General features: G+C 41.2%; 1 protein-coding gene across 10 annotated transcripts in view; it reads left to right on the forward strand.

Annotated features, from left to right (window-relative positions):
- kidins220a (kinase D-interacting substrate 220a) overlaps nt 1–20,654 on the forward strand; it is a 55,538-nt gene that overhangs the window by 16,833 nt on the left and 18,051 nt on the right. For all 10 annotated transcript variants that reach the window (XM_004082534.5, XM_078940337.1, XM_078940339.1 and 7 more), the window contains exons 20-23: nt 503–740; nt 816–907; nt 4,879–5,023; nt 5,897–6,059. In XM_004082534.5, the coding sequence (XP_004082582.1) occupies nt 503–740; nt 816–907; nt 4,879–5,023; nt 5,897–6,059 (638 nt within the window). The remainder of the gene's footprint in view (nt 1–502; nt 741–815; nt 908–4,878; nt 5,024–5,896; nt 6,060–20,654) is intronic.

Here is a 20,654-nt window from a genome sequence, read left to right on the forward strand (position 1 = left end):
CACTCTTTATATAGTCTTTAAATACCGTTTCATGTAGATTTCTTTTTTCTTCCACACAAAGTTGAGTCTTTTGTTGCGTACTTTTCTCACCAGCTCATTAAAGAGGCAGACATCATGTGATGTTGTCGGAGTTTATGGGGCTGACAGCTGCTTTAGGTATCGAGGTTCATTTCCCCGCGCCGGAGGGGGTTAACAGAGCATCAATGCATGGAGCACAAATGGATGTCCTGTGACACTTAGACAATGTTCTTCAGTCAGCAGAGGAAATCCCCAGCCTCATGGGCTGCGGACAGCCCGCTCTCACAGGAGACATTAAGCTTAAGCAGTGTGCCTGGCTGTTGCCTCCAGCTGATCAGACACAGACTCTTAAAAAATATGAAAAATAAAGAGATCCACAACTGTTGAATCTGCTCAAGGTGGAAACTCGACTGTTCCTGGGACATTTTCAATCGTCTCCGGTTAAAAAAGGAGTCAATTATCTCCCCATTTTTTGTCTTTTTAGGTGAGGGTTCTCTTCTCTAAGGGCCCTTTCATCTCCATCTTTGCCAGCGACCCTCATATCATCATAAAAGCCATCAACCAAAACCTCAACAGTGTGCTGAGAGACTCCAACATCAACGGACATGACTACATGAGAAACATCGTCCACCTGCCGGTGTTCCTGAACAGCCGCGGATTCAGTACAGCCAAGAAGCTCTTCATGGCGACCGCTACCAGTGGAGAGGCTCTGCCCACTGAGGGTACGGAAGTCATAGTAGACCTCAAACATCACCCCATAATGACCTTTATGTCCAATGGTTTCTGCTACTCTGCAGGATCGCTGGATGAGGAGAACCGCAAGTTGTCCCAGAACAGTCTGGCTCAGGATCAGGGCAAGCTGGGCAGCAGGAACACTCTCAACCGAAGGGTAAAAACTGCTAAATTCAGCCAAAATGTTTGTCAAACCTGTGGTTATTAACCTGGCAATCTGATAAAGTTTGGACCGTTGGGTTAAAATATACAATGTAATAGTGGTTGAAAGTAGACAGTTGACTTGAAGAGGGATAAAACCCACGATTATAACCTATAATCAAATATACTGTATATTGGGTGGGTGGAGTTCTCCTGACCCACGTGGAGGAGTTCAAGTATCTCGGGGTCTTGTTCACAAGTGAGGGAAGATGGGAGCCTGAGATTGACAGGTGAATTGGAGTGGTGTCTATAGTTTTGCGATCCCTGTCCCGGTCCGTTGAGGTGAAGAGATAGCCAAGTTAGAAAGCAAAGCGGACGATTTTCCTTTCAATGCTGTGGATCATGACTGAAAAAACATGGTCCTGAATACAAGCAGCCGAAATGAGCTTCCTCTGCAAGGTGGCCAGGCGCTTCCTTAAGCTACGTTCACAGGGGGCATGTGTCACGCCAACGCGCAAATCTCGGAAATCTTGCTCCAGGCAAGATTCTGAACGTAGTTTTAGAGAGAGCTCGGAGTAGAGCCGCCGCTCCTCCACATCCAGAGAAGCTAGTTGAGGTGGCTCGGGCATCTGGTCTGGACGCCTCCCTGGGGAGGTGCTCCGGGCATACCCACTGGGGGGGAGGTACCCAGCACAAGCTGGGGAGACTACATCTCTACGACTGGCCTGGGAACACCTCTGTGTCTGCACAAAAGAGCTGGACATGGTGGGCGGGGTGAGGGAAATCTAGACTGCTGCCCCCGCGACCCGATTCCAAATGAGCGGAAGAAAATGGATAAACAGATTAAAAAAATAGTGATGGTGGAGTTTTTCCTCACAGAATTGTGGTTCAACTTTTGCAGTGTTGTTGTTTCTCGCCTTATTTTATTCAATATTGTATGTTTATTTTTTTCAGCACACTGTGTTCTGCGTCCCTGATTGGCTGTAGACAATTGTCAATTTCCTCCGCTTTGTGTCTTCTGTACGAGCAGGAGTTCTTCTATATGAGTTCAAGTTGCCAAAAATACATAAATCTTCAATCGTGAGCAGATCTTTGGTTTCAATCTATAATAGTGAACTCATTTTTCTGCTCTTAAACAACAGAGAAAAGTGTATGAAGTGTGTATAATCCCACTTTAGAGATTTCACCTATTAAACGAGGGAACACTCATTTCGATGTGATCTCATTAATCAGACTTGATTGGAATGCTTCCTGATTTAAATGATCAGAAATCCTTCCGTTTGCTGTTTTCAGCATAGGCTGGAGGACAGAGGAGGGACACGCACAGATGATTACAAAAAGAGAGCGAGGTGCCCTGTGTGCGGCCAGGACTCCTGCTGTAATTGATGTAATGGGTGTTTATCCTGCCTGCTGTGTCGCCACTGCCTAATGACAAGCCCTAGCAGCAGTGGGTCCCTGTGACAAAACACTGGCACCGGGTCTGCTGGCAGGAGGCTAAGTGATTCTGCTGCTGTCGCTGATGCCTTCCACCTTCCTGTGAGACCCCCCACCCCCCACCCCCGGCCTTGTTTGTTCAGCGTTTGTTTGTTCTGCAACTTTGTTCGGCGCCCTCAATTATTGTTGCTGGGTCTTTTCATCCTGGGGCGGGATTTCAGCTAGATCCTCTTAAAAGTAGAGGTGAAAATGAAGGCAGGAGGGGGGGGGTTGTTTTTCTGGGGTTGATGATCTTTCCCATATTTATTTATGTTTGTGGGAGTTAAAAGAAGCTGATGAAGCTTCGTTGACACAGCTGTTTTGTTATATTGGGCTATATAAATAAAACAGAATTGAATTGAATAAATGCAAACCCAATTCTATAGAAATATTTTTAATCTTCTGTGCGTGATGCTGCTTTTTGGGGTAAACTTTGATCACATGTCAATCAAGCTAAGGGGGTGTTAAAGACCCACTCCGATCATCTTTCGATCTATTTTAAAAGTATCTCTTTTCATTATAATTATGCTGTTTTTAGCCAAAATCAAAAAAAAAGGTCCCACCTTCTAGGACATTGTTTCTGCAGAGCGACAAGAGTTCTTTCGAAATTCACCTCTAAGTGGTGGGTGGGAGTTTTGGCGGAGCGTAAGTCTGCCCCCCTTCCCGTCGCCCACTGAGCTATGTGTTCATGCTCTCCTGCTATCTTACAGCTTGAGGCAGATGCAGCTCCCACAGCATTTTTTCTTCTGCCCCGATTCACAAGGATTTCAATAAAGAAACACTTAGAAAATCAATTTAAAGCTCAACTTTCTTTATATATGCCCTTCATCATTAGAAAAAGTCCACAAAAACATGATTTATTTATCAGAGTATTAAAAACCAGAGCTTTTTTTGTTTAATTTTGCCCTCTGGTGGCTCTGAAATCAACTGTTTTACAAAAACAATGTTTTGTCCAAAGAGTTTGAATTTTTTTGGCTAGATTTTCTACAGGGGGTTTGAGGTTTGCATTGACGTTACAATGAAACAGCTGTAGACAAAAGACAGGTACCAGTTCATGACAGGTGTTTTTGTATTTTTATTAAATAAGGTTAAAAAGAAGAAAAGTTAGTGTGACATTTTCCCACCACCATCACACCTCGCTCTCAAACTTCCATCTTGGTCTTGGTCGGCAGCAACAAAAGCTTTGCTTCACTCGTCAAAAACGGTTCTGCAAGTCGGTGTGTCTCGGAAACTAAGCTTCGTGTGTCAACGCTGGAGTTTCTCAGCTCTGACTGAGTGGTGGCCATATGCTCCATCTCTCTGAAAAAGAGGTCATGAGACTGGCATTACAACTTCAAAGTCAACCGAAAGCCCGGCATTGGCTCATGACCATGACAGCTGTCTGATTCCATCGCAGATGTTATCCTGTAGATCTGTGTCGATGGGCCTCCTGTGTGTCATGACTCTTCTGCCGTGGACAGAGGCTCTGCTAGATTCGGCACAAGTTTGTCTACTCCAGACATCTATTGTGTTTTTTAATCAAAAAAGGACGTTTATGGTGATAATTTGCTGGTTTGTTTCAAAAAGTAGCTTTAAACTATTTGTTAATGATGGAAAAAGTTGTCATTTTTTTAAATTACTTAAGGAAGACTGGTGAGAACAGTCATGTTTCAATAAAAGGACTGAGATTATCACTTAATCTGGACTACCAGTAGCTCTTTGTAGAGATGAACTAACCCAAACATGGCTTTTCAGGATCCTTCACTATAAAAAGAGATGGCCTAAAAATAGAAAAAGAACTCTAATCTTAAGAAAGAAAATCACTACAAAGTAGTAAAATGATCTGTCTATGCAGTACGTCATTTTACTTAACGAGAAATCTGATAAAATAATGAAATCTAGAAACAAGGAGTTCCACACAAGCGTTCTAAAAAGGGAAAAATAAGATCATTTGTTAGATAGATTTACTGGAGTTGAATCTTTTACAGTATTTTTTTGCTAGTTCTAAGCAAATAGTTTGTATTTTTTACTTTTTCTGTACCTAATTGTAGTTCATTTTGATTGCTGTGACCAAAACTAGTGTGAAAAGTGAAAATGACTTTTTGATTCCAAAGTAATAGCAATGATTTTTGTCAAAATTACATCCTTGAAATTTGAGTTTTATTTCTGAAATCATATTTTTCGATTGGCAAGAGTATAAAGCAAAAGATTTGGACTCATTCTATTAATAGTTTTCTCATTTCTAGATCCGAGCTCCTAATGGGACAAAACAAAAATCTCCACTGTGCTTGTTTTGAGTAAATTTTGGAAAGATGTCGCCAATGATAAATTAAAACAACCTAAAACCTGGTAAAATATCTTGAATGTGTAAAAACATGGTTTTAAATCTTTGCAAGTATCAAATGGTTTGCAATTTGAAGAGTTTGGAGCTTCATGTCCAGTATCTTTATTGCAGTAGAGTAGGAGTAGGATTGCTCAATCAAAAAAAAAAATCATCAAACCAGACTTTTAAAATATGAAAACCCTTCTCTTAAGGACACATATCGCCGCCGTCACATGCAGAGAACCATCACCAGACAAATGTCCTTTGATCTGACCAAGCTCCTGGTGACCGAGGATTGGTTCTGTGACATCAGTCCGCAGACGATGAGGAGACTTCTCAACATCGTTTCCATCACTGGTAAAGAAAATACGCTTCATTTTTCCACATCTATGCATACTTGAGGCTTAATGTAGACTTAGACTTTGTCTGAATTCCCTCACTACTCCCTAACCCCCAAAGGATCATATAGTGCAGGACTATCAAAAAAAAGTTTTTCAAAAAACGCCATTTTTGATATCATCCATTTGCTGAAGTAAAAACACCAATCTAGCGAGCTTCAATGCATGCTGGTTTTTCAAAGAGAATTCTGGGAAATTTTCAGGGCGCCAGATTTTTTTGAGTAGCGAGTGAATTCGGACAAAACCTCACATTTAATTTGAGTTAATTTGATTTCCTTTTATTGTCAAACAGAAAATAAAATAGTGAAATATCAGGATTAACATGATAAAAAGTGATTTTGTAATGCATTTTTACATGTTGATCATATAATAGTTATTCACAGAAACACAAAACAACAGAAAAAAACACATCAAGGTACCTAAACAACATCAAACTCTTGAGCTATATACCACTTTTTCTAATTTATTTAAATTTTTTGTTTGTATTTTTTTTAATTGTGTAACGTTTTTACACATTTTGATATTTTCCTCCATATTATTCCATAACTTCATCCTAAAGACAGAAATGAACAATCAATCTTATTACAATCTTGGGTTATAAAATTCATGCTTATCATAGTATAACAACAAAAAGAAGCTTTGTACCTAAGTTAATGTTAACATTTTTATATTTCCATTCTATAAGATGCTGACAAACTCTCTCTAAAGCACTGATTTGAAACTAAAAGTTATAAAAAATTATTGGAGACCGTTTCCATGTCAGTCAGGAAAATGTTTTCTTACTCAGAACGAGCAAACCAGTGGCTAATTACTCTTTGACTGTCGGTGTCAGGTCGATTGTTGAGAGCCAATCAGATAATCTTCCACTGGGATCGTCTGGCATCGTGGATCTACCTAACAGAGGAGTGGCCCTACAGGACATCATGGATCATCCTTTTCCTGGAAGAAACAGACGCAGTATCGGATCAGCACACGCTTAAGAATGTCTATGAGAGGTAAACATGTCCCTTCCTAATATATTCCTAACATTTTCCCTTTTTCTTTTTTTTTTTTTACTGTGGAAAAACTTTATTTTAAAGCGACTGATGCTTCAAAAAAAAGATAAAACATTTCTTGTGAAATCTCAACTGTAGCCACTAGGTGGCAGTAAATGATTTCAGCTTCCTGGTGACTCAGTGTGTGCAGCTCCATATTTAAGAGCCACTGTTTTTAAATTGATCGTAACGTATAAAAAAACCTGATGAATATCTGGAATACTTTGGATTCAGAAAGGAACACTTAACAGTTAATGAGGTTAAACGGAGAGTCATGTGTCCGCGTCTGCACAGCGCCAGGTCCTGTAAGGTGACTGTTGTAGCCAGCAGAGCTCCAGTCGCTGTTGTGCATCAATCTCTGGCCTTTACAGTGTGTGGGCGCCTGTAGCTCCTGGGGCGGACAAGTGTCACAGGAGGTTACTGTCAGCTACTCAGCTAGCTAGATTAAGCAGATAACTCTCCATCCCCCCATCTTTAGTAAAAACACCGTATTAGTTTGATGTTCAAGAACACAAGACAAAACCTTTGGTTTTTAATTCTTTAAAGTATAAAATATGAAGCATGTCAGTGAATTTCTGACTTTTGTTTGTGTGGATATAGATTTTTTAGAAATATGTCCCCTTCCTAAAAGGGAATCTTTATATTTTTTTTCCACAAAGCTGAAAGATTCCAGCATGAAACGAAAGGTCTTTGTGGAGATAAAGGAACCCACGCTCCTCATTAGAGTTAATGTAGCCGTCATCTGGTGTTTGAGCGAAGATCCTGTCTTCCGTTATCTTCCTCCAACTCGCTGGGTGTTTCCGAATGACGGCTCTGTTTGTGCGCTGACCGTCCAAGACGCTGCTTTAATGATGATGACAGGAAGCCTCAAACGGAGCTAAATGCGAAGCCTTGTCTGGGAGGCCTTATCTCTCACACCAATCTCAGCAGATAAGGCCGCTGTCTGCGGATCTTTTTCTGTCTCTGCTCCTCTCTTCCTCTTTCTTGTCATCCGAGGCTCTTCGGGTCCGTTTTTTTCTTCTTTCTGGATGAGGTGTTCTGTCGTTTTCCGTTAGCGCCAGACAAGCACTTGACCGCCGTCTAAGAACCTCGGGGGTCTTTCTCCTGAACATCTACTTGAGAAATGGATTTTCTCTGGTGAGAAGCCTCACAAAAGCTCTCACCCCGTTTTTTTTTTCTTCTTCACAATATTCTACTAACATTGCTCTCATCTGTGTGGTTTAGCACACGCTCAAATGGTTTATGGTCCGCCATTTTTACCCAGTGAAACTGCACAACCCCTGAGCGCTGCTAAGTGAATATATTAGTGTTGAAGTCAGCGCGGGGGTGAATCAGCCCCTTATAGGTCAACTGTCGCCCCGCATCTCAGTCACAAGGCAACACGCTCCTCATCTGCTCTCCCTCCGATAAAGCCCAGAATGCCGCAGTGCACAGGGGCAACAAAAAGCGCAATGAAGTTGCAATCTATAAACGGATAGATTCTATCTAGCAAAAATCTTTATTAGTCCAAACGTAAGAAGCGTCCCTTTGTGCAGTTCTGAGCAGCGAAATTACAAACGTAAATCATCTGTGAAGGAACCTCAGGGAAATGTGAAAGTTATGAAAAATCGTCAAAAAGCAGGCTTTGTTGAATGCTTTTAAAGCAAAAATGTGGGGGGTCGGATATATCTGTCACAGTCGGTGGCTTTTCCCTCTTTTTTTTTCTCCGTTTTTTGTTTCTTGCTGGACAAGTGTTTTAATAAGCCTCACTGTATGAGAAAAGTGTAACACAAATTCCCCAAGCTGGAACTGGATGGTACAGCCTTTTTAATCTGATGGAGAATGCATAATCAGTTAATAACCTCAGCAATTTCTCTCCTCAACGGTAAGTCTCAGAGCTGCAGCTCAGACAAGGCACTGGTGTTAAAGAACGGTAAAGCGGAACGATAAAGAGGAGGACTAGCAGTAGTCGAGCTTCCTCTTGGACAGAGCGTTGCTAAATACTTATGTTTGCACTTGTAGGGTTAAAAAAAGAACATTTGCTTCAAATTGTAGAATAAACACCATTAAATCTTCATTTGGTTTGTTCTTCAGTCTGAAAACTACCACTTTTATTTCTCATATTTTTCTCTGATACAGTTTGTAGCAGCCATCTTGTGTTTGATTACCCAGCTCCTTCCTGCTTTGTTTATAAAAATCACTGTGAATCAGGAGCAGACAAAAAAAATGCTGTTGGGAAAAAAAAGCGTATTTGTGATGCAGAAGCCACAATCGGTAGGCCACAGGGTTCCTGTTCCGCTCCATTCTCATGCGTCCTCTTGGAGACGGCTAGATCCAGGCATCGTTAATGTTGTGTTGGAAGTGTGAGGGGATGTAAGGTAGCCGTAGAACTCATTTTCACCAAGGGCCACATCAGCATAGTGGTTGTCCTCAAAGGGCCAGATATAACTTATACATGTAACTAAATGTAATGAAAAATAAAAGTAAATACTCCTTAATGTTAAATCACTTAGTTATTTATTTATTATAACTTTTAAAGTGACAATTACAGTTGCATAGAAAAAATATGTTTGCTTGTTACTTTGGCATAAATCCTTTTAAATTGGATTCTGTCAGGTTAGGTTATATGGACAGTGTTTAAGTCCTAATGTATAGTTGCCCAATCCGATATTTCAAGTCCAATTCCTCCTAGATATGAATAAATACACACCAATTTTTACTTTTTATTTTAAGAAATTAAAAACTTTATTGCTATCGCGGGCCACATAAAATGACGTGGAGGGCCATATTTGGCCCACGGGCCTCGAGTTTGACGCATGTGCGGTAAAGTGTGTAAAAACTGAGAGCTCTCATTTATGGGTGATGGGAAGGGGGGCAGGGTTGCTTCACACCAACGATCCCGCTTTTACAATTGATCAACAGATGATCGGATTGGGACTGTGATGTTTTTTCACGGACTTTCTTCTGCATTTAGCTCTAAGCAGAGATCAGAATGTTGCCTCAGTTCATCTTTTTGGTACCCCTGCTTTTATTTTTGAACTGGTGGCTTTCCGGAAAGCTATTATTTTGAAAACAAGGTTTACTTGGACTTTTTTTCTTTTTTTTTTTACTTGATGGCATCTATTAAATGTGATTTAATAGGTGGAATGTGAGCTAAGAAAGTTAAGCAAACGTCATTTACTAAAAGGAAGAACATCAAGATTTTAGCCAAACAATTCAAAAAGCTTACCGTACATTTGTGGAGTTTATTGGACATGAAACTTTCCTTAAAATAAACACAGCATCTTAAAATAGGAAATAAAGTTCAGGCTGGAGTTAAAAATTCTTAAAAATCCCTGAAATGTAAACCTACAAGGACAAAGCGCTTTACAGTCACAGACCCATTCACCCAGTCACACACACATTCACACACTGGTAGCCGCTCCGCTGCCAAACACAGCCGCCCGCCTACCACCAGGTGAGGTTCAGTGTCTTGCCCAAGGACACTTTGACTCATGGGCGTACAAGGCGGGAATCGAGCCTGCAACCTTACGATCGTGGGTCGACCGCCCTACCACTGCACCACGGCCGCCGAATATAAAATGTGTGTATCTACAAACGCAAACTCTGGTACTTTTGTGCCTTTATTTAATTTTTGTTTTGTTTTCTTGTCTTTTGTTAAAATCAGGTTAATTTGCTCAAGTGATTTAGCTCAAATACAATTTAGAAATTGAAATATTTTCATAATTATCACCACCGTTGGAGAAATATGCAAAAAAAGATAAAAATATAATTAAAGAGATGAAAATGAGCCCATCCTTAACAAGAGATTTTCTGTGCAGGGCATGCTCGAAAGCCTCCATTAGTTCAAATACTTCTTGTCAGTAAATCATTTGAATAAAAGAAAATCCGTTTTGAGGCACATTTGAAAGCGGCAAGGGTGAGTTCTGTCGGGGCCTCAGAGAGTTTATTCCTGGAAGCCCAGATCCAGTTTTCAGCTCTGGAAAAAGTGTCACTGGTCCACTGAGCAGGTTTCTGCTCTGCCTCTGACATCTGGTGCCCCTACTGTGCCAGGATGCCCCCTGCCCCCCCCCCTCAGGAGAGGCTTTTCTGGCGCATCACCTGAGTCTTATGTTCATTACACACCCACATCTACAGCATGGAAACCAAACTTAAGTTTGTGGGTTACGTCTTTGTGCGTTGCTTTCCCTGGAAGCCGCAGTACTCCATCTACCTGGAGCGGCATCCGTCACTCCCAGACTCCCAACGGTTGAACTCTCACTCACTTTTAGATCACATGTAAATCCAGCGCATGTGGTTCATGTAATATTTGTTCAGACGCCCACACAATCCTCTCACACCAGTGCAAGAACATATGTCACCCCAGGGTCCTCTGAGAGGCCCTGTAATTAATCCAACTCTGAGATGCAGTCTGTGTTCAGCAAACATGCAGATGTACACGTACGCGCACACAAAAAAAAACATCAGGAAAACACCATTATCCCATCAAACTGGGCTTTTTCTTTCATTTACCTTTACAAATGAGAGATTTTTAAGCTTTTCCTCAACTCCAAGTGAACATTTAGTTTAACTCTCCTTTATCCGCTGCTTTCATCTCTAGTGGACTCAGCTCCTCTCCGCCACTTGGAAACTTTTTTTCCATCCCTCCTTTTTCTTCTTTGGCATCGGCGCTAATCACAATCGGAGTGAATATGGAACCCAGCAATTCACTCTTAATTAGATCGACTCTTATCCCAAATACTGAAGCATTAAGATGACAGTCCGTTCATTTAAGATTACTTTAATTGGCACAATTATTGTAATTTAGTTGCAATTATGGGCTGGATTAAAGTGTCATTGCGAAGCTAATGCCGGTGATTTTCCTTTATGTGGAGTTGAAATCTGGATGCAAAAACGCTTTTTTTTAAACAAATACTTTGAACTTTTCTTCCCCTCAGATAAAACGCTATCCTTATTTTTTCTTGATACATGGGATTCATACGATTATTTCATTATTTTTTTTACAGCGATCTGATGGAGCTCCGTGAGGTACAAAGTTAAACTGTTAACTTCATTGCTTTTGCACTAATGCGTCTAAGCATGTGTAAATTTGAAAAGGCATGTGTGAAGCCACCTTAGTCTCGGCTGAGTTGTCGCTACCTTTTCTGCCGGGACCCAAGCTCCGAGGCAGACAGACCGCACGCCAGATAAAGACAAGCAGTGAAAAAAAAAGAAAACGTGGCTGGTGTGAGATAAAGACGGGAAAGGAAGAATGCTAGAAAAAGATAAGAAATTGCTTGAAGAGGCAGAAGAAAAAGAAGAAGAAAAAGTTGAGTCTCGGTGGTTTAAAAAGTAAAAAAAAAAAGAGTTAAAGGAATCGGAGTCTGTGAATGCTGTGGAGGATTAAATCAGATAGCAGGCAGTTTGTTAGCCTCTCAGGTGGATTCTAAGTCTCAGGTGATGCTGTCGCTGTGACTGAAGTAGTCCAGGTGGTGGAGACGCACAGATTCACGCACACGTCCCCTGGCTCCCACACGGCTCCTTGCATTGGTGGAAGCTGGTCCTCTGCTGAATTTCTTTGCCGGTTTGTCCGGGATTAGTTGCGCCTTCATCCCTTAGGTGTTTGCTGGCTGATGACTAAGGGATGAATCAGCCTCTGCCTCACCAAACAGCCCCTGCCCATGCCTGATGCTGCGTTCACTCTGGGCTGGGGAACGCATCTTCCAGCCGCCACTTTCAATAAAAAGGTCTACGTAAACACATGTAGGGCTGCCGCGTTCAAAACTATCTCGTTCACTCATCGCTACGCAAGTATTTAAGTCTGATTTGGGGATCTACGTCCAAAACACGCGGCCATTGAGCACATGCTGAAAGGTAAACCAGTTGAACTTTGACCAGTTGGGGGCTTAAATTTGCTAGTGACGTATGGATAGCGCCCTTTTCAAAAACACAGGAGTACAAACAGTTTGAAAATTGATCATGAAAGAGAAATTAATAATTGCGGTTTGTGCTCCGCCTGAATTATATGACACCAAATCTTTTGTGTGTTGGAGCAGAGCTGTGAAAGAAAGAGCCTGGAGCGGGATTTGAGAGATTTTCAGCGCTTTAGCATTTTACACCAAGCCTCTACCAACTATGAGTACATTCGCTAGTATGGGGTAGGGACAGATCAGTGGCGATTTCTTTAAGACTGCAAGGCAAGCTCGGCTTCCCTTATAATGTCACAAAATTAATGGTCAAATATGTACTATTGTATTACCATTTTATTGACTAAAAATGCGTTAGAAAACGTTCATCTCAAAGACTAGTGCGTTCAGAATCAGTTACAAATAGCAGGTCGGCTGACTCGATTTCCTTCATATACATTCCTGCAGCGTCACAGTGCATTTCCCTATTGAAGCCCAGTGTCCATTGACTTCAATGGGGCTGCTTTGAACGTTTTTTTTCAGCGCTTCGAAACTAGACGGTCATTGGATAAGCGCTGCGATTATGTCCCGCCCACGGACGCTCAGCATCTCTGGGGGTGAATGGGGAGTGGGCTTGCCCGGACTCCGAGCTTCTGCGTGATGATTGGAGGGTCTGTCGAAAGATTGCATCTCCTTTTGACTGACAGCGATTCTGTACTATAAGGAATCACTGAAGCTTTTCGCACTCAGTCCCATCGCTGATTTCTCAAGTTAAGTCAAAATAAAAACTGCTGTAACCTATTTCTTTGATATTTGCTTGGCGAAATTGTTAGATTTCGATGAATATCACTACATGTTTTGTTTTGGAACTATTTTGTGCAGCGCAACGTTACGTGTCTGTATAAACAAAGGCGGAGCCTCCTGCCCCGCGTTCTTCATGGGTGTCAGGGTTCATTGCTACCGGAAAGGTGACAAAGTGTCTTCAGTCTCATTTATCACTGGGCAATATATAATATTCTGAGAAGATGTCTGTATCAGAGAGCACAGGTGAAACTCTCTTACAGCTGGAGAGCGGTCCGCTGCAGAAGAATCAACACGCACCCACAACACACTTGTGCGCGCTCCTTCCTCCTACACACGCAGCGCGCTGACACACACACACATAGTCATTCTACAATACCTATATAGATAGTTCATTAGTTAGATAGGTAGTAGTTAGTTGTTACTGTTGTTTGTTGAGAAAGAATACTGTGTTGTAATTGTATTTGTTTGCGACGCGGCCGCTGGCGACAGGTCGTAGCGAACACTTAAACAACACAGAAGGGTAAAGTAAGGGTGAAATAGGAGAGACGCACACGTGCCGTATAAAATTTTCTTTTTTTATACCCATCAGAATTTGCGCGCTACAGACAGTACTGTTCACGTCTTATGTTTGAGCTTTTTGCACGTTCATTGTGCCCAGCCTGTTAAAAAAAAGGAAATAACAATGACGGTCTAGTTTGCGTCTCTATCCTACTGGCATCCAACGGGCACGTACACGAGCACACTCCACGGTCAATAAAGGACCAGTACTTACACCTTACAAACGACTAGAGTGTGTCATAAGGGCATACAACAACAGCATGATCTATATATGTAATTATTGTGTTCTACTTAATTACCCTTACACTTGCCACATGCATGACAATCATACGATCGATTTTCATGGTTCCCCTTGAGTACTTGAGACAACTGCGCTCCCCTTAAGAGGCCGCCACTCCACGGGCCCGGATAACCCAAAAGCCCGTACCTGTACGGCTGCATGTGACTAAGGCTTAAGCTGCATGAAAAGAATTTTTAAAAAAATATGAGAGCAAAGCAGTTGGTGTGTTTAGGTAATACAGGACATTCTTGATTTGATGTGAAGACCATGACTGGAAGAGCGTCATGCAGCATTCTTTGTCAGAAAATCCTTTGCATTTCTGCCTATAATCTGAGGTTGAAGGATTAGTCTAATTGGTCTCAAACAAGAGAGCAGCTCTGTTCGCTCACAAATAATCTTTTCAAATGCTGAAAAAAAAGAAGCCTTGGACCACACTTTTAAATGACCTCTGCTCTTCAGACACGCAGACGCCATCAGTGACGATAAGGTTGGATTAACCTTGTAACACCCGGATGCAGGAGGAACACAGGAGGCCTTAGAAGCAGACTCTGTTGATATCCTGAAAATTTAACAGTGTTGAGTTGTCATCTCTCTCTTGCTATCTCTTTGTGCTGCTAAAAGGCAGGGCACTGATTATAAATAGCAATGCAGGGCTGCGAAAGGGTCGGTGCTGACCTTTAAGCAGACAGCAGAATTCACCACTCAGCTACTGTAAGAGCTCCAAGCACTCTTCATCACACACACACATCTGGTCTTTAAGTGATGCAAACATCTCACTTTCTTAGAAGTCAGTAAAAATCAAGCCTTTATGGAGATTATGTGTGAAGAGGTGTCGCAATGACTTGACAGTTCTGTAAATTAAAGCATCTTAATTTGGCAGGCAATCAGGCCAGAGCTGGTTCAAGTGTGACCAGAATTTAGAATTATTTTATTTTTACACTGACGTCTAAATGTTTTGTTTTGGCACAAAAAAAGGAAAGTTTTGAAAGATAAATCGAATTCTTGATTTAATTCAGTCACAAAAAGCATGATTACGTTAGTTTATGATTCAATATCAACTTGTTTTTTTTTTGGATTGACATTTAAAAGCCGATTTTCCTCGTGTATGAAATAATTTTCTCACAACAAATTGTAACAATCTGCACAAAATAGAACTTTAATAAAAGTGTTGATGTTTAAATAAAAACTAACAGAAAAATGGAGTTCTGTACCAAAAGGTGTAAGAAATTGCATTAAAGAGAAATCTATGCTTTCTATGCTAGGAATAGATGGATTTAAATTGATAAATTACTGTTTTTAAACACAGTGGTATCAATTGGAATGTAAAGAATTATAATATGGTTTGGTTCTTTTCCTATTGGGTGAAACTAGCTCACTGTTACATGCAACAGCTGTTGATTTGGGGGTGGAGCTGTCCAAAGAAAGGGGCTGGACTAAACTAAAAATAAGTCTACATGTTGCCGAAGCATACCAGGGTTCACCTGCAAGTAAATGAAGATCTTTATTCTCAGTTTACTTGTTTCATTATCTTTGTAGATCAAATAAAGTTATTCAATATGGCAAAGAGAGACAACTATCCAATCAATCAAATAGATGATGTGTTAAATATTAAACAATGAAAAAAAACTGTCTTAATATCTAATAGATCTCATTCTCATCAGAAATGTCCTATTTTAAACCTTACTTTTTTTTCATCTCACTAGAGAGAGGAATGAGTGAAAAGGAGCATAAAGTTAAAGAATAAAAGTTAGAACAAAAATTAGTGCACATCACAGCTTAAGGCCTTAGTCACAATTGCCCTTACGGCTAGATACAGGCGTCTGCAGGCGAAAAATGACTGGTGGCTCACAGGAAATAACAAGGTCATAGACTGCTCAGTTAGCCCGTAGATCAAAAACTTTTGTAATTTTTTATCTATGAGAATGCTGCAAGCGTCAGGTCGTAAACATGTAAATGACACATAAGAGCGAAGTAGGTGAGACGCAGGCATGTCATGTGGATTTTTCATTTCTACCCCCCCCCACCCCCCCCTTAAACCCGGTGCCTGTTAGTGCTATTCAGATAAGTGCATGCAGCCTGCCTGTTAGAATTTAAGAAATTAGACAATCCGAGTTTGTGTGGCATCCTACGGGCACTTATGTGACCCCTGAACACCCTGTGCATGCAGTCAGTAAGGAGCCAGTGTCTGCACCTTACTATCGACTAGAGTGTGGCGTAAAAGGAGTGTACGATATCACCCCTATGTTGTGTACAACTCGCATTATCCTTCCAAATACTTCCCAATAAAATGACCACACTTACAACAACCGAATGTTCCATTTTCATGACATGGCTTGAGGTGGCCGTAAGAGCCTCAAGGCAACTGCAAGACACAAGACTCAGGCACTCCTGTCTATGACCTTCCACGGGCCTAAGCAACTCCAAACGGATCAACCTCCCGTAGGGATGCATGTGACTAAGACTTGACCCTACATGCGCCATTTATTTCAGATTCTTACTGCCCAATGACCAATACATAGGATCAAATGACACCAACAGCTGATATTAAAGTTTAGAATGACGAATGACACTGGCCTTTTGTTACTTTGACCGAGCAAAATCTCTACCAGAGATGAGGCATTTTTTTTCTCATTTTTGCATCAGTTAATCATCTGAATCCTTTAACATTTTCAAAGTAGATGATTTTCTTCCCACATATTCAGCTAAACTTTTCCAATCAACCCAGAACCACCTTTCTCCTTGGAATATCACCAAACTGTTAACAAGCACTGCTGATACGACGTCCACCATGAGGAGCTGGGATTTTCCCTGATGTGTTTTTGAGAGCGAACAGAAGCTGCTCTTTCTGTGACTTGATTGGATGATTACTGTCCTTATTGTGGCCAGCCAGCGAAGCTGGAATGAGGTCAGCATCTGGCAGGAGCTTGACAAAACACTCTGTTAACTGAAACTATTAGCTCAACTAACTTGGTTAAACTGGTCAGAAATGTTCTGTTAGTTCCACAAAGCAATGTTCTTGAGCCTCTGTGATGATTGGTCAAAAAAACAAGAGGGAACCAGAGAAGAAGATTCATAGTTTGCAGTTTCTGGCTTGAAGTTTAAGCCTTGACTTCGGAACAGGAAGTGATTGATCAAATAAACTCATCATATATATATATATATACCTATATAAAATATGCCTAAAAATGCTTTTAGAAATTCCCTGTAAATCTTGACTTATATACAATTGATTTTTTTTCTTCGTCAATTTCATTATTTTATTTTGAAACCTATAATAGGATTAAGTAAATCCTAAAAAGGCCAATACTTCACAGTATTGGCCTTTTTGGGCCTTGCTGGCCGCGGTAATGGAGTCTCATTCATTCACTGCCAGACCAGATGCAGACATACTACAATCACACATCCCATACACAAAGCCTTCTAAGTCTGCCCTCCTTCAAACTTTTAACAAGACCCAAAAGGTCAAGGAAGCTCCATGTTGGCACACAGATGAACTCTGCTCAAGTGACCTCTGCTGCAGAGAAGCATTTTAAAAGGGAGGGGGGTATCAGTAATCATACACACACACACACAAACATTGAAAAGCAGCGAAAGTCAAGATAACGTCACAAATGTTAAATATAAAACAAATAAACTGACAAAAACAAGTGTAATATCTGTTTCAGACACCAAAAGGATGTGGCTTCCTACAAGGTGGAGTGTGTTTGTGTGCCCATGAGTGTACAGTACGGGTGTTTGTTCTGTTTCTCATGAACTGTTTCAACCCGCACACAAACTGAGAGAAGCCTGTGCTTCTCCGCCCCATTTCCAGCTGGCTTACTGCTGTTTATTTGTGGGTTGTAGACACAGACCAACAGGAGCCAGTGACTCTCACACACACATAAACACACACAAGCACACCCCCACAGGGTGCTTACTGTGCCCTTTTTATACAACCATCTAACAAAACCCACAACAATAATTAAACTCCAAATGATACTTTATGCCAGTGGTCCCCAACCTTTGGGCCGCAGAACAGTACCGGTCCGTGGGACAGTTGGTACTGGGCTGCAGAGAAAAAAATGCAACCTACTTTTTGAAAAAAACTTTATTTAAAATCTGATTCTGAAGGAAGTTTTATTTTGGAAAACTACTGGATTTTCTCCACCACATTCGACTTATTCTTAAAGCATATCAAGTCGCTCGGTCAAGAGTCGATAAAAATTCCAAAATATACTAAATTGAAACACTCAAGCTTGCAGACTTAACAAAAACAAACATTTTTGGAAGAAGAGCGTTTAACTTCAAAGAAAATGAAAGCTGCTTTAGACAAAAACCAGAAGTCTTTACTCCAAATATGGAATTATTGCAACAGTTCTTCCAGCACGCCATAATAGTAATGCAAAACATATATTAGCCTAATTTTGCTGCTAATAAAATTCCTCAAATGGATTCATGTTTATTATATTAGGAAATACCGGTTTTTGTAAACATTTTTTTCTATGTGTCGAACCTTAAAAGTCGGATGAGGTGAAAGTTGGCATCCAATATTTTTTTTAAGCATCCTCTTTGAGAGTTATGGGTTAAGGAAGAATCTATATCACTTTTTAATGGTTCCTACACGAAATCTAGTGGACAAAATACACCTTAAACCAGTCGGGAAACTGAAAGCTACAAAAAAACAATCGGAAACCTATTTCAGCTTCTTACAATCGGTCTGTGAAAATATTGTCCCACAATAAACCTATCCTTGACCTGAAAAAGGTTGTGGGCCACGACTTTAGTTCATTTTTATAACTCTGGAGGACATTTGAGAATTAACCTTAAAAATATGAATAAAACTAAGTGCAAAATGAAATAAAAAAATGAAAGATTGTCTTATTTAAAAAAAATCAAATTTCCCCTATCCAAGAAACCTGTTCTTTTTTGCACAGCATTAGCTACAGAATAAACACTTTAGAATCAATCAAGGTTGAGTTGACCAAATATAACTTCTAGCATTCAGTCGCTAAGCGACTAAAAAGCTGTTGGTGCTTCAGTTCAGCCCAGGAAGCTGTTGCATCATTTCAAGCAGAGGATGGACCAAAGAGATAAAAGGAAACGCGCATCCCTACAGTCATTCTTGCACAATACCCCAATTGACAGGGCTCTAGCTTAGGGCTGCAGAACAGGCCACTTGGTCCTACAACTCTGTGTGGCACATTCGCTGGGCACTTTCCAAATGTTAATAGGTCCCAAAGCTAACTAGAGTTTAGGCGATCTTCTCAACCTCCCACGCTCTACAGCTGACAGGGATACGAATAACTCATAAATCTCACTCTTAGGTACACCCTTTAGGCACCAAAAGTAGGAATGTACCACTTGAATACTTAACAGCTGCCCTCTTGGCTTGCTGACAACGTAAAGGCACAAATGGCAAAAAAGGTGTTTTCCCTGCCAAATATTTCTATAAAGGGACCCAAAGACAGGCGTGCCAAGAGAACAGACGATTGGTTGTTGTGTTTGAACAGCTCAAGGGTGTTATTCGGTGCTCAACCAGCGCTACAAAGCACTAGTGAAGAAGTTGACCAGGTCTAATGGTCAGACTCGTGCAGAGCTAGAGCTTCAGAGACATGCTGGTTGGCGCGTGGACTCGCAGCATCGGGGCTGGAGAACGGTTATTGTTTCAGCAGGAGCTGCCAAAGCCTCCACCACCCAAAAGACAGGGAGACCAAGCGAAAAAATATGTTTCCACTTTAGATGACGCCACGCTCTTTGTCTTGTCAAAATCCAGAAGTATTTCCTTGATTTAAATCAAATGCCTCAAGTGCTGCAACCCCCCCCCCCCCCCCCCCCCCCCTCACATTTTCTATCACTTTCCCTCTTTCTTCTTGCTTCCTCGTCTTGGCAGAGCCAACAGACAACTTTGTGGCAATGTCTGCTTTCCATATACGTTTGTGGCAACATTCAGCGCGGTAATTGGAACTTTCTTGTTGAAAACTGGACCTGTGCATCCCAGAGCAAACCACAGAGACAAGCAGGCTAATGGGAAACACACCATGCTGATAAAAAAAAACAAAAAAACCCCAGCACTTTTGGAGCTAGCAGCCTCCCTGTGAGATGGGCTAAGGATTCAGTGGTTCCCCTGAAATGTTGATTAAACTCATGTGTAGCGCTCAAATAGGGCCTCCTCCTTTCCAGACCCCCGAAACCTTAACTGAACCCTCTAGTCACGGAGCCCAGGCCACATTTTGGACAAACGGCAGAGCTGTAAAAGCGGTGATTTTATGTAGAAGAATGAAGCCTGCAGTTTCATAGGCAGGGTTTTTAATTGTGACAATAATTCCACGGTGAGGTTCAACCTCAGCACATGTGGTAGCTTGATTGATATAATGGTCAGTTAACCGGCCATGTGATGCAGAGATATGTGGGGTTGACTATTAAATTGTGCATAAATAAACAGCATATTACACATCTGGAATAAGCTTTTCATGGAACTAGCATCCGTAGTGTCAGCGATGACAAAGGCTTACGTTTCTCCAGTTGAAATCTTTGCTGATCTGGTTGCACGCATCAAGAAATAAGAAGATAATTGTAAAAGAGCATTTTTAGCAATATTCTGGAAGGATAGCATGCAAAAAGGATCGTTCCTTAAAATGAGACCAAGTAGAAAAACAAGCTCTAAATCAGGGATGTGTAACCTGAGGCTTTGGATCAAAGCACACCTCTTTTATCCCTCCATTGTTGCTGTCTGGCTTTGAAGAAAAATGCGGTTTGAATAAATAACTGGTTGGTGTGTTTTAGTTAGGATTTAGTTTAAATTTAGATAACAAAGGCTTTAGTCACATGCACCTGTATTGGAGGTTGGCCCGTAGTGGTGCTTAGTTGTTGGGTTGGAGGGTCGTAGACAGAATTGGTCGCATTTTAAGGGGAGCCCAGGCGTAAAGGGACATCATGAAAGTAGAACGTACCATTGTCATGCCGTATGAGTAAGACTATTGTGACGGATGTGTAAGACTAATGGCGTACGGGGGGATTCTGTTAAACTGCAGCAGGAGCAGTTGTGACTTGGGCCTAAGAGGTTTGATCCAT

The sequence above is a fragment of the Oryzias latipes genome, chromosome 22 (genome assembly GCF_053564925.1).
Source record: "Oryzias latipes strain Hd-rR chromosome 22, Olatipes_Hd-rR_3.1".
Classification (NCBI taxonomy): Eukaryota; Metazoa; Chordata; class Actinopteri; order Beloniformes; family Adrianichthyidae; genus Oryzias; species Oryzias latipes.